General features: G+C 41.4%; 1 protein-coding gene across 1 annotated transcript; it reads right to left on the reverse strand.

Annotated features, from left to right (window-relative positions):
* Nucleotides 1–269: 269 nt before the first annotated feature.
* MDFIC2 (MyoD family inhibitor domain containing 2) lies at nt 270–10,415 on the reverse strand. The gene is made up of 3 exons (XM_043589404.1): nt 10,403–10,415; nt 9,292–9,513; nt 270–899 (listed from the first exon to the last, which is right to left on the reverse strand). The coding sequence occupies exons 1-3, from the start codon at nt 10,413–10,415 to the stop codon at nt 640–642; spliced, it is 495 nt and encodes a 164-aa protein (XP_043445339.1). The 3' UTR covers nt 270–639.
* Nucleotides 10,416–13,158: the final 2,743 nt, after the last annotated feature.

A 13,158-nucleotide genomic window follows, 5' to 3' on the forward strand; every position in this document is an offset into this window, starting at 1 on the left:
TTCAAGTACATCATATTCAAAATTCACTGGAGATGTCTTAGAGACATCTGTTGTAATTACAGGAACATGGTTTCTAATTCATTTAATTCCCTTTCCTACCTAAACTGTACATATAAGTGAATTTTAAGAGACTGTATAAATAAATTTTTAATTACAAAATGATGTTATACAATACATTATTAATAATAACCAACAATGCATAATGTTTATGCATGAGGCCATTACAAAGACAAGCTAATGTATGTCAGTTCCAAAAGAATGTACTAATTTGTCCTGAATTTGTGAATGAAGTTGAATCCATGATGCAAGCCAATGAACGCAGTAACACAGAGTGGTTTAGCATGCTTTTTTGCAGTCAAGAAACACCTTGTACCTATGGCATTTACGAGGTATTTAAGATCGTTCATCACACATGATCAAGATATTTTTTTTCCAACGAGCCATGCAGTAATGAAATTTGGAATAAGACCATTGAGTTGACAACACTACCCTTGCCAGCCAGGTGCAGAATAAAATGGTCTATGGCATCCAAGCAATGCGTACAATCCTTACATTTCGGCGCATAGAAATCAGTCTTATTGTCATGGAGTTTCCCTGTGGGGCCAAAGGGTCTGCCGGAACGTCGTCGACTTCATTGTGCTAGCGGTAACAGATTTCTGAAATCTCCATGGCCAACTCCAGACACTCGCTGGTCTCGTGGCAAGATTCAAAAAGACTGCAGTCGACGTCACAGTTGCACTTGCAGTCGTGCCGCGGGTGGCTTTCATCCGAGGTGTGGTGGTACCTGTGAGAGGGGCAGCACAGGTTGGTACACACTGTTTCGCACGTATCTGGGAGCATCAGGAGGCAGTCCCAAAACTGGCAAAACAGACAGGTGAGGATGAGAGAGGCACACTCCTCTGTTTAAAGAAGAAGGAGAAGGAAAAGAAGAGGAAGAAATTAATGGTGGCACGTAGAGGGGCGTCTCCGAAGGACAGGCAGGTGGGGTGGCACGTGTGATAACTTCATGGCCAACTCTTAATTGTCCATATTAGGGGTAAAGTACACCATTACTCTTCCCCACCTCCCTGCCGTACCCGCTCTACTTAAGTAATTGCTTTATTAACTTCCTGAGCATTTCTATTGATTCCACATAATCTGGTTATTTAAAGTGCTGTCACTTTTCTAAACTCCTTTATTTACTTTGCCTGCAGAGGTGCTGAGAAGCCACGCAATTAGCTACCTATCTGGAAACCTTGCAGCTGTCTGAAAAATAGCCGGTCCTCTGCAGGTGCAGGGAGCTTTCAGGAGCAATTAGGGCTGGGGACAAGGAGAGACTGTACACATTTCCGGCTTCTCGTCACCAGGCTTTCTCATTTGTATGGTGTGGATTCCCATAAATCTGCCACACCCATATTCGCATGCCAGCGAAAAGCACATTTCAAAACCCAGAGAAAGAATTTTTTAAATAGTCAGAGTTTTTGTTTTGGTTGTATTTTGTTTTCAATCCCTGCGTCCTTTGTCCTCCAGTTTGGGGAAGCCTTGATTTTATATTCATGTTAAATGAAATACGTCATCATATGCCTGAAAGCGTAGAAATCTTCTCAATCCTCCTTAAGAAAATTGGTTTAAAAATTTACTACTGCAGACTTGTAAAAATCGGAAAAGTATCTCTAAGGTATTGAAGGTAATTGGTACTTCTAGCCAAACAGCTGTGATGGGTTATAGATTATGATATTTTTGTTTCCATAAAGGGAATTAGTTAGGAGATGCAGCAACTCTCTTGTTAAAATCATAACTTGTTTTTTAGTTAAGTCTCAAAAACATGTAAGCACTTTATAAATGGGAAGGTAAGTATGTTTACATGATATATCATCCAATTAATGAAAATCACTATCCTGAAGATTGTTCGTGGCTGAAAGTAACATTCCGGCCTGAATTGGAGAAACATCTCCTCCTCCTGATGGGTTTATCAAATCAATTAAAGTTATATTTTCGTAAGGATTTATTTTCTTTCCAATAAGAATGTTAATGTTAATAAATTCTGGTTTTCAGGCTTCACTTGGCTGAGACTATCCAAGCCTGCAGGAGAGATTTTGCTCTTGGGTTCTGACTGTTCTTAGAGGCCTGTTCATTTACTTCCGACAATATTTTCCAGAAAAGTTTTTTACTTTTTTGTTCAGATATTTGTTCATCCTTGAAAGGAGGGCAAGCATGGAAACTTGCCCTAAAAGGGAACAAATATCTTGAAGAAACTTAGAGTCATTATATAAAGGTCGAAAATGTGCATATAGGTAAACCAAAGTCTTCGTTCTTGCCTCTGTCCCATGTGCCATCCCTGCCTCACACCCTCCTTTCCTTTCTTCCCAATCAGACAGTGATAAAGAACCTCAAGGTGACTTTTATGACTCCTTTAATTGCCATATATTGTTGCAGGTGCTGTGGCTGTACCTAAGTATTTCTGGTTTAGGAAGCATATCCCATAATACCTCCAGGGTGTATGCACTCATCTCTTTGCCAGATGGGGTGTATTTTTTTATTCACTTAGAGCCAGCTTCCAGCATGTGGCCAAGTCACCCATATAAGTCACCACAAACCACCCACAAAAATTCAGGAGTCAGTTAGTACAGTACATAGACTCTATTTTACGTATGCATTTCTGAGGAGGGCATGTTGGTGGTCAAAGATACGGAGCATAAAACCTCATCAACTTACGCTGATGCCAGCAAGGTTACTAGAGCAGCCCCTGGAAAAGAAGAAGTTCTCCGTACAAAATATCCCAAGCAAATGCTCCATATCCTTCAGGCTGGAGGCTTAAGAGACTTACTCACGCTAGGATCGTATAAAAATGATCCCACTAGATCTGTGTCCTTTGTAGATGTCAGGGTAAAAGTTTGATTTGCAGGTAAGTTAGGGTGGGAGCTGGTGACATGGGGATGGGAGTTGGGGTTTTGTATCAAAGTGTAGAGACCCTATTTGTGAAATGGCCTTATAATTTCCTGAGGGCATATAATCTTTTGGTTTAACTCCTCTTGCCAATGTTTTCTCAAGTTGGCAGACTCCGGAGGTCTCTGCTTCTGATGTACACCGTAGGTTTTATTTGCACACACACAAAAATGTTTGGCCTAATCCTTTGGCCAAACTGGTATTTGTTTTCTTCTATTTTGCATTTGAGAATAGAGCTCTTTTTTTTTTCCCTGTGTATAAGTCAGTCCTTTTTATTTGGTTATAAAAGGCAGAGCCTCTTGCCCAAAAAAACATGGCAACATTGATGAATTGAAAACAGATTTTTCCAAACTTTCAAGAGTGTTGAAAACTTTTCCTAAAAGGCACATTAAATAATTCTACACGGGCAGGCAAAACTGTTTTGCATATGGGCAATTTTTGTTTGCACAAAAGTAACACAAGCAGTTCAGGGGGAAATTTGCAAGTGTTTGAAAAGAGAGTTGGACCTCTCCTTCTCCTGCCTGAATGGGTGTGTTTTCCTTTGCCTGCACTATTTCTTGGGGCTTTAATGTTTAGTAAACATGATATGCAAAGTCATAGCCCATGATTAGCACCCCTACTCTCAGCCCATCCCAAAGAGTATGCTGTGCGTCCATCTGCCTCCTTCACATGGCTTCTGCAATGTCTTCAAGACATCTCCCACTCACCAAGGCCAGGCTGCACCACGGCCCTCCCTCATTCCTTATTCCACAAACCTTTGGCTTTCTCTTGTGAATGGCTCTTGCACACTCACATGAAATGAACAGAAAGCTGGGACTCATTCCTGTCATTTTCCTTTTCCCCATCATACCGCCCCCCCCGCCCCCATGCAATTCCCTGCCGAATTCTGCACATTCTATCTCATATTGGTATGTGAAACTCATAAGCCTCTACCTGCCTCTAGGGCCACCGCCATAGTTCTAGCCACTCTTGGCCATCGTCAGGTCCAAAGCAATAGCTTCCTATCGAACACACTGGTTTTTACGTGAGTGCAGCTCAGATTCATCGTCTCCTGTGATATTCTTTCACTGGAAATGAGATGAGCTCACTTCCCCCGTAAAGTCCCCCATCCTGGTCGTAGCCCATATGCCTGCGTATAGGTTTCTGGCTATTTCTCTGGCTTCCCATCCTAATCTTCTCCTCACCGACTGCACTCCAGTCACACTGGTTCTCTTTCGTTCAGATCCTGGGATACACCAAACTCCGAGCCTTTGTGCATGCTCTCTCTTTGGCCTGTGTTCCATAAACCCCTGCCTCACAGCTTGACCTGATTCCTACTCAGCCTCTGAGTCTTTAGCTTAAAACACCTTCTCTCTAAATCACACCCTGTTGAAACTCTCATAGCACTCTATTTTTTCCTCATAGTACTGACCATAGGATGCTATGAAGCTAAATCGTTTGTGAATGGGTTTCTCTCCCTACTAGAACCTGAATTATAAGAAAGCTGTATCTCTTGTTGAGTGAAAGAATGAGTAAATGAATGATGGGAGATAAATAAAGTGGTCCCCATTTTTTAGATGAAAAGACTAAGGCTCAGGGATTGTCCCTGGATGTCCTGAGTCTTTCAACTTTAAGGTGGTGGGCGAGAGGTTCAAATGTCAGTCATTCTGGATCCAAAGCCTGTGCTCTCTTATCCATTGTTACATTGGAAGCAGATGCTTGGCCCTCTGTACTTTATGTGCTCCTCACATAGGTCCTGAAGTGGGCCTGAGTTGAGTCCTATCACAATTCTTTTATAGATGGGGAAATAGTGGCTCAGGGAATTTAAGAAGCATAGGAAATGGTGAATCTGTGATTTGACTCAAACTGTCCCCTCCAGAGCTCTTAACCCTGCAGCTGGCCTGCCCTTCAGAAGGCTCACACCTCCTCTGTCATGATCCAACATGGCGCAGGACGTGGCCAGCTTGTGGAAGGCCTGCTCTCCCTTCTCCTCCCTGCTCTGCTCTGTATTCCCAAGACTGCTAAAGTCTGTTTTCAAGGTTCTGTCAAGCGGCTTCTCACCAACCTCAGCCAATGGGAAGCAGTGACAGGAAAAGAGGGTGGGGAGCGGGGGAGAAGGGAATGCAGGGGGTATTTCTTCTCCCCTCTCTCTGCTTTGAGTGGTGTCTCAGGTGTATCTACCCCTTGGTTTTATCTCTTTCTGAAAATCCTTCTTTCTGTGGCTACTGTTAATGCCACTTACTAGTGGTTTGTCAAGTAATGGTTAGTTGCTGGTGGCCTATGAGCTCAGGCCAGTGCTTGTCATTTACTAGTGGCCTGGGAGGGACCAAGGGAAGAGGTGTCAGAGCCTTGTTGCTAAGTCCTGGGAGGCCTCACTACTCCCTTACCTGGCTTTTCACCTCTCCTAATATCTTCGTAACTAGGTCTCTGTATGTTGACGTCCCTTTATCGACTGCCTTGGCATCCTGGCCCGGGCTGTAATCACTGCTCTCAGAGCACCCAGCTCGCTTTCCCACCTCTTACCTCCTTAAATCCGGATCAGGGAAGGTTCAAGAAGGAGCCACGACCTGCAAGCCTTGCAGCCAAAAGCGGTATTTGTGCGCAAAAAGCCATGACAAAAATCTGCTTAGGTTGTTTCATTTCCTTTTTACACCCCTAGGGTACCTTTAGGACACTGAGGCTGTAATGTGCTAAGTGATACCCTAATGATGCTGAAGGATTAACGCAGCCTCCAGAGGTGCTAAATGTACAGCTGGGGATTGGCTAATTAAGAGGGAGAATCTGTCTCATTAGAAAGGATCATGTTTAATTATAGTGGAAAAGGTAACAATGCAAGGAGTTTCCACCAGGGTATCAGAGATCAGCCTCGCAATCGTGGTCCAGTACTCACTGGGTTTGCCCTCCCAGCTTTGAATCTTGTCACCAAAAATGCCTGGAATTCAGAGGAGGGAGAGACAGTGGAGGATGTAGCTGTCCCCTGTAGTTCTGATGGTTTTCCTCAGCTCCAGAAACATTCACCCGCTAGTTTGGGAATCACTATGCAAAGTAGCAAGAATGTGGTTCTTCCATAAAGGGTCCCACATAAACAACATTCTCCCCCTCCCGTCCCCTCAAAGCAAGTAACCTGGCCCAAACCCAGTATTCTAATATGTTAATGGTTAATGTGTGGTCACAGCAGATTCAGCATAATCATGAGATTCATGACACAGTGGCTCCGACTAATTACTCAAAGTTTTTGGTGAAAAAGTATAAAAATTGGCTCCCACTCTTCCAACATTAAGTTTTTTTTTTTTAAAAAAAGTCTGTAATGTAGAATAGGAATAAATAAAGTGTGACTGAATGCCTTTCTCTAGCTGGGGTATCATCCCTGATGTTATCAATTTTAATAGCTACTTAAATATGTCAAGATCTATTTAAGTTCAGACAAGCACAACTAACGTTCAAGTCAGTTCTTTAGAACGAGGATGACTGGATTTGGGTGATACTTAGTAAATTTGTGCTTATGTTTTTTTCTGAGCAAATGAACTGAAATAATTATAAAATTGAAACATTTTATAAGGTGACACTACCGCATTTAATTGTATGAAATTTACAGTGTAGAAAATGTAATCATTTTATTCAGTAGTCCATGGTGTAATTAAGACTATTCTTTTGAGGTATCTTGTATTTATGATTTTCCTCTTCCACCTGGATGAGACATCTCAGATTCAAAATTATACATCAATTAGGTGTATTCTCAGGATTCTTTTTAAGGAGCCTCTTTTCGACTATTGTGTATATGCTTGATTTTATTACCCACAGGGATGCCTTTGCAATCAGAGTGTAGAAACAGAAGCAGAGACACAGACAGTGCTCTGGACTTTTTCCATTTTATTCGGGAAAGGGACCACACAGGATGAGCCACAATTTAATAATAAAGTAATGTTGCAGCACATAGTGTGTGATGTGCAGTAAAGATCCTTTTAAATTCCCATCAGAGCACACACCATGAACTGTGCTAATGGATGTAACACATTTTACAAAATCTGCATGTGTGAGGCTTTTCCATTCTGTTTTAAGTGGGGCAATGTATATAAATAATAGATATTAGCAATTAAGCATCCATTCCTATGCACTCATTTATACATTTGAAAATAAATTAACCACAAACTACATGAAAGTGGATGCAATCTTCTCTTTTCCCTTCTGTTTCCCCTGCTGTTCCTGCAAGATATTTCTGTATTTATCTCAGTACGAACAATGACCCCAGCTCTCAATTTCTGCATCCTTAAATTAATTACTATAAAAATTCTCCGACTTAACTCTTGATATCCTTGATGTTGGCTGTTTAAGATAATGAGAGCTTCCTACCCACATTTGTAGGCCCTAGTTGGAATGTTTCTCTCTTTTATCCAGATACCAAAAACTCTTACGTTGCTGATGGGGGGAGTTCACACTGTGAGAATGGATTAGCGGGCTGTTACCTGTGTTGTTGGCCTACAATTGTAATTTTCCGGGTTGTACCAGCCTCTCAGCCAGAGCTTAAGAAGAACAGTCTAATTCAACTGTCCTCATGAATCTCCTCTGCTCTTCAAAAACAAGAGGAAGTCGTTCTTTTCCTGCGTGAGGCCCCTGGTTATCCATTGCCATTTTCATGGAGTGGTCATTTTGGCCCTTTCCTGAGAATACAAGGGTTCAGGTACCATCTCAGCTACGCCTGCCCTTCTCATTCTCCCTGGATCCCCGATAGGACGAATCAGAGTGGTTCTGGACGGCATTGTGTTGTACTGTGTGGATATGTACAACGGCAATTCCTAATTCTGGGGTCATTACAACCAAGACCCGTTCGTTACACGTAAGATCCGTGCATCCTTGATGCAAGCCGATCCTGTATCACCTGTTTTCTTGATTGCCATGAAACACTAGCAAAGCCAGAAACTTGGGCATCATCGTGAATTTGGGGTGGTAACCCGGAAGTCCACCGGCCAAAGTTGGCCCAAAGCCATGTATTGTTGGGAGCGTCTGGGGCTTCATAAATGAGATAGAAGTTTTGCCACCACCTAAGAAATGCAGAGATGTCCCGTAACGCCCTGGACCTGGCAACTCTGAGCCTCTATTTTCTTCCGGAAACAATTAGCTGGAGCTGAGTAGTGGCAGGGCTCTTCACCTTGCCATAGTCCTCGCCCACCCCTATTGTTCACTGCCTATCTTCTGCATTATTCACACTATCTCCTGGCAGCTGCAAGCAATTGTGTCTGTAGCTTCTGGTCTGAAGCATCCTTGACAATGTGTGCATAAGATCGTAAATAACATGTGTTAGAAATCTCTCCCCTTACTTTCTAAAACCAGAACCAGAATGAAAGCAAAAATCACATATCTATTATGTGCCAGGTTCTCTATTGGATCCTTTATATATGTTATTTCATTTGATCTTCAAAACACCCTATGATGTGTTACTAGCTCCATTATATATAACCGAGAGTCTGAGAGTCAGAGATGCTAAAAAACTTACCCAGGTTTATGCAGTTAATAAATTTCAGAGCCAGGAATTAAACTGATGTGATTCCAAACTCCTGCTAATACAAAGTCTATGTGTTTCTTTTTTCTCTTTTTCAAAAAGTAAATGTTAATTTAAATCTAGACTAGTAACTAGGACCTATTACATTCTCTTTTGAGAGATTGCAAGGTTTCTTTAAATGCAAACGTAGGTATGGAACACTACGAAATTCCTGAACGGTTTATGTCTTCTGTAAAGGTCACTGCAAAGTCAACCTGAGTAAAATTACATATGTCTTGGTGTGGAGTCCATGACTTTGAACTTGACTGTGATGATCACTTAGCACCAAATCAATTTGAAGTTGGCTTTGCGAAAGGGAATGTGCCTTTAATGTCATATACAGGGGTAGTTTGGTGTAGGTTTGCACTGATCAGAATGCCCAGGAGGTGATATCAGCTAGAGTAACCAATCCTTCTTTACTGCTTGCTGATGTAAGCAGATTGATATTTTTTACAGTCTACATTTATACATTTCCAGCATTTTCATACCATTCCCCTCTGCCTTCTTCTCCTCTCAGCCTAGAGACAGGGGCTGAACAGTCCCAGATTTGAGAAAAGTTTGCCGTTTTTCTTTATCCACATCATAACTCCATAGCAAGCGTGATTATACCTCACTCCAGCTATTTAAAACACTTTGCCTCCGATTTCCAGCTTTGAGAGCAAACAATCTGCCAAGCACCTCATAATTGCAGAGTGACCTTGACATGTGTCATTCACCAGGGTTTTCAAATCGAAGTCTTCCTGTTTAATATTCATAAAGGCTCTTTTTTTTCTAACAGCATATGTGATGATTTTACAGGGGCGGGGGTTGGGGAGCTTTATTTAGAGATGGGTTGATTCTGAGAAACATACCATCAGTGTCTCTCTGATGAACTGAAGTATCAGTTTGGAGGTAGGAAAATTTCGTTTGGCATTCTTCAAGGGAGGACAGTGATGTGCTGAATTCTGACAGTTTTTTCTCACTGGGGGTTTCCTTGGCTGGTCCATCTGTGATATTGAATTCGGATACTGAATTTATAATGATAGCATTAATGGGTTTCTCGTCTGCATGCTTTTCATTTGTGAGTTGCATATCTAGACGAAAAAAGAAAAAATACACAAACCCATTATAGTTGACGTGACCCAGTGATTTCAGAACGGACATTTGCAGAAAACTTCACACTCTAGGCTTTTATGAGAACAAGATCTTAGGTAAGAGAATGAAGCATCATTGAACAGGATCATTTTGAATAAAAATATAAGTAAGAATAAAAGAGGCAATCATGATAACATTTTACACACGTTACAAGTTTCCCTATCACAGTAATTTGTATCACTTATGTCTCCTGTGTGTGATTTTAAAATCAATTATATATTTATTTATTTTAGTGATGGGTGGAGAGAATCAAAGAATTCATTCACTTGGATCAATGAGATCTCATAGTTTGTTGTCAGCTCATTGTCAAAGTGTTTTCTGGATCCCAGGAGCAGTAGAAGGGTCTTCAATGCTGAGTAAAGTACTGCTCCATAATGTATGTGATCTCCATCACATTGTCCTGTTTGTTTCTACAAACCTCAGTTTCCTCCTCTGTATACGAGAAGTGATTATAAATGAACGGTCTAGAAGCTCATTCCTGTTTCTGATCTCGGAGAGTCTCAGTTGCCATTCTTTTCCCTGCCTTGGCATTTGTTAAGCTCCCAGTCAGGTGATCATCAATGTGAGCTTTGGGGGTAGGCTTTTTGGAACATGTTTTATTTCCATAGAACCACCTAGAAAGGAACCTCCAGCAAAGTCCTGGACTGAGATTCTGGTTTGGAGCGTCATAGAGAAGACCAAGAAGCCCTAGTTGCCTCATGTCTTTGAGAACTCCCATATTCATTTGTTCGTTCGTTCATTCATTCATTCATTCATTCCCACCTAACAATTGAGGGCCTGCCTGTTACATAAGAAGCACTGAACTGGGCACTGGGGGTACAGTGGTACCTGAGACAGGCATGGTCCTCAACTTTCACAAGCATCAAACATGTTAGCAGAGAAATAACGAAGTCACAATATCGAGGAGTGTAGGACAGAGAGAAACACACCATGAAATTACATTAGAGAGAGAACCAGGCTGGGTAGTAACTTACCTACACCTGTTAAACAGAATCCTAAAACCTAGGAAGGAGTTAACAGAAGGTATTCTCAAACTTGTGGACCAGCTGGTTCCTAGGGATGATTTGAGACCTAAACAAGTGGCAGTCCTGGTGATTTAGCAGCCCTACTGGGAGATGGTGAGGATTCATCCTGGAGACTTGCATTCTTGTCGCTAACACAATGCCGGGTTGATCCAATAATGCTCATTGAGTGACTAGAATCAACAATACAACAACCAACCTGGTTTTTCCCATGTTCACACAGCTCATGCAAGAAGTGTATTCTTGCCACCACCCATTTTCATCATCTTTTCAAAAGTTGCTTTGTTTCGGGCAGATGGAAAACTCTACAGGGTCCTGCCTCCTAGGGCAGTGGTTCCCAGACTGTGTAAACAGTAGAATAACCTGGGAAATCTCTTAACACTTTGGAATTTTTTTAAAGCTCAGGCGACCCTTCCCATCCTTCAACAGATCAGATCACAACCCCGGGGGTGGGGGTGGGGTGGGGATTTTTGAAGCTCTCTATATGGAGTTCCAGAGGCTCGTGACTGGCATGGGAACTATCAGTACATCTCACACAATTGTCTTAGGCCATGTTTGTTTCTTTCTCAGCGTCCAAACAGCCTTGGCTTTCAGCAAGGTTTGCTTTTTATTCCCTCCCCCTTATGTCGCTGGCTTTCAATCTCTTGGTTATGCTTTGATTCACTCTAAATTGGACTGGTAGAAATTGGGGTTCATGGGAACATCTCTCATGAATAGCAATTAATGTAATTGTGAATAGATAGAATTAGCTCAATCAATGGGGAAACTCTAGGCTTCCTCTATCCCCAGAGAGATTTACCAAATTAATGTTGTAACGATGATGCTATAAAAATAACAGTTTATTTTTCTTGGGTCCCAAAGTGTCCAGTAATTAGCTAATATTACAAACAGCCATTCAAGTTATGCTGTGGCATACTTAGAGCAGTATTAATATTTGGAGAGAGATAATTCTTTGGGGAGCTGGTAGGATTTTTAACAGCCTCCCTGTCCTCTGTCAGTAGCACCCATTGTCCTAGGTTGGGACGGGCAAAAATGTCTGCACCTATTGCCAAATTTGGCCTATGGGGCAAAGTCACCTGGATTGAAAATCAGACCACTGCTTTCTGCACACACCCACATACATAGTTGCATGCATTTTATGTCAAGTTCCATGTTACCACTTATATACCTCATTTAACTTAAGCCTCACAAAGACTCCAGGAGGTAGTTATTGTCAGCCTCCGTGAACAGATGGCAACTGTGTGCATTGGTATCCCCAGTTAACAGATGAATGAGTGTAACCAAAGCTTAGATAGTTTATTGAGCTGAGTTGCCCAAGTCTGCCTCATTAGCAAATGATAGAACTAGGATTTGAACCCAGGCCCGGCGTGTTCCAAAAGCTCTGTTCTTATCCTCGTCTCTGTAGTCTGCAACAGTATCTCTGATTTGTTCTTAGCTTTGTTCTCTGCTGCCTAGCTGCTGAGACTGCCTATCAGCAAACCCCTCTTAACCCGAAATGCCATGATGCGTCACCTGCTCAAGATCTAGCCTCGGAAATTACTTAGCTCCACAGATGCCTCTCTCCCTGAGCAGTCTCTGCAAAGCAAGACTACCTTCTTGCACACTCAGGGAATCCTGTGTCTTCAGTTACAGCTGCTTTATACTGTACATTAAAGAGCAGCTCAGAAAGAGCTGATAGATAACGCAACCTTGATGAGTATAGAGATTGCGGCGGCTATTTACTTATGGAATTAATTAACAATCAGTTCAAATTATCACACGTAGTCAGGCTGCATGTAATTTAAATTGCTTTTGCACAAAGTAATTCAGGAACAAAAAAAATGTTGGATAGAGGTTACTGGAATGTAAGAACATGCGGAGAATACTGTATACAGCCAAGTGGTATATGATTCTCTTTTTAATTTTGCGACAATTTTAAGTATAGCATTTTGAATCTAAGTAGTGTGTTACATTAAGCAACCATTTGGAGCCACTGGGTTTGTACGGAGAGAATTTTATGGAGAAGTTAAACTGCCATTCATAAAGTTATTTTAATTCTATGTCTCTGTTTATATTTTTATTTTTTTTTCCATTCCCCAGTGGGAACTATCTGTTGCTCATTAGAAAATCATCTGACATACACACATTTCAGAACCCAGTCTGTTCAACCCAGAATTCTGACATCTGAAGTGAGTCACAATTTTTGGGTGAATGTGACTGACATCTTCCATCTTTTATAGATGGAAAGCTAACAATAAATTTCCCCAGATTTGTCTTTTGTGGTGTTATTTGACATTGTATCCAAAGTATCATAAAGTAGCATAGGCTAAAAGGAGAAACAAGTAAAAAGTAGTATCACAACTCCTGCCGAGAAAACGATTTTGGAATTAAATAAGGAACTCGTGACACTATATTTGGGATGTTATACATAGTTCTTGACATTAACTTAGAGAAAATAATTTTTTTAACAGAAAAAAATACCAAAATTAGGACAAAAATTAGAAGCTCGACCGTATTTCTTAGGGAAAAAAAAATTAAAGTGTGTCTCAAAAGCCAGTGACATAGAAAATTCATGTTTGGGCT

The sequence above is a fragment of the Prionailurus bengalensis genome, chromosome A2 (assembly GCF_016509475.1).
Source record: "Prionailurus bengalensis isolate Pbe53 chromosome A2, Fcat_Pben_1.1_paternal_pri, whole genome shotgun sequence".
NCBI lineage: Eukaryota > Metazoa > Chordata > Mammalia > Carnivora > Felidae > Prionailurus > Prionailurus bengalensis.

Excerpts from the sequence above, each read along its gene's own strand:
- MDFIC2 (XM_043589404.1), bottom strand. Across the intron at positions 900-9,291 it reads TCATCAGAGAGACACTGATG|AGGAGTGTGCCTCTCTCATC; the intron begins GTATGTTTCTCA and ends TTCTTTAAACAG.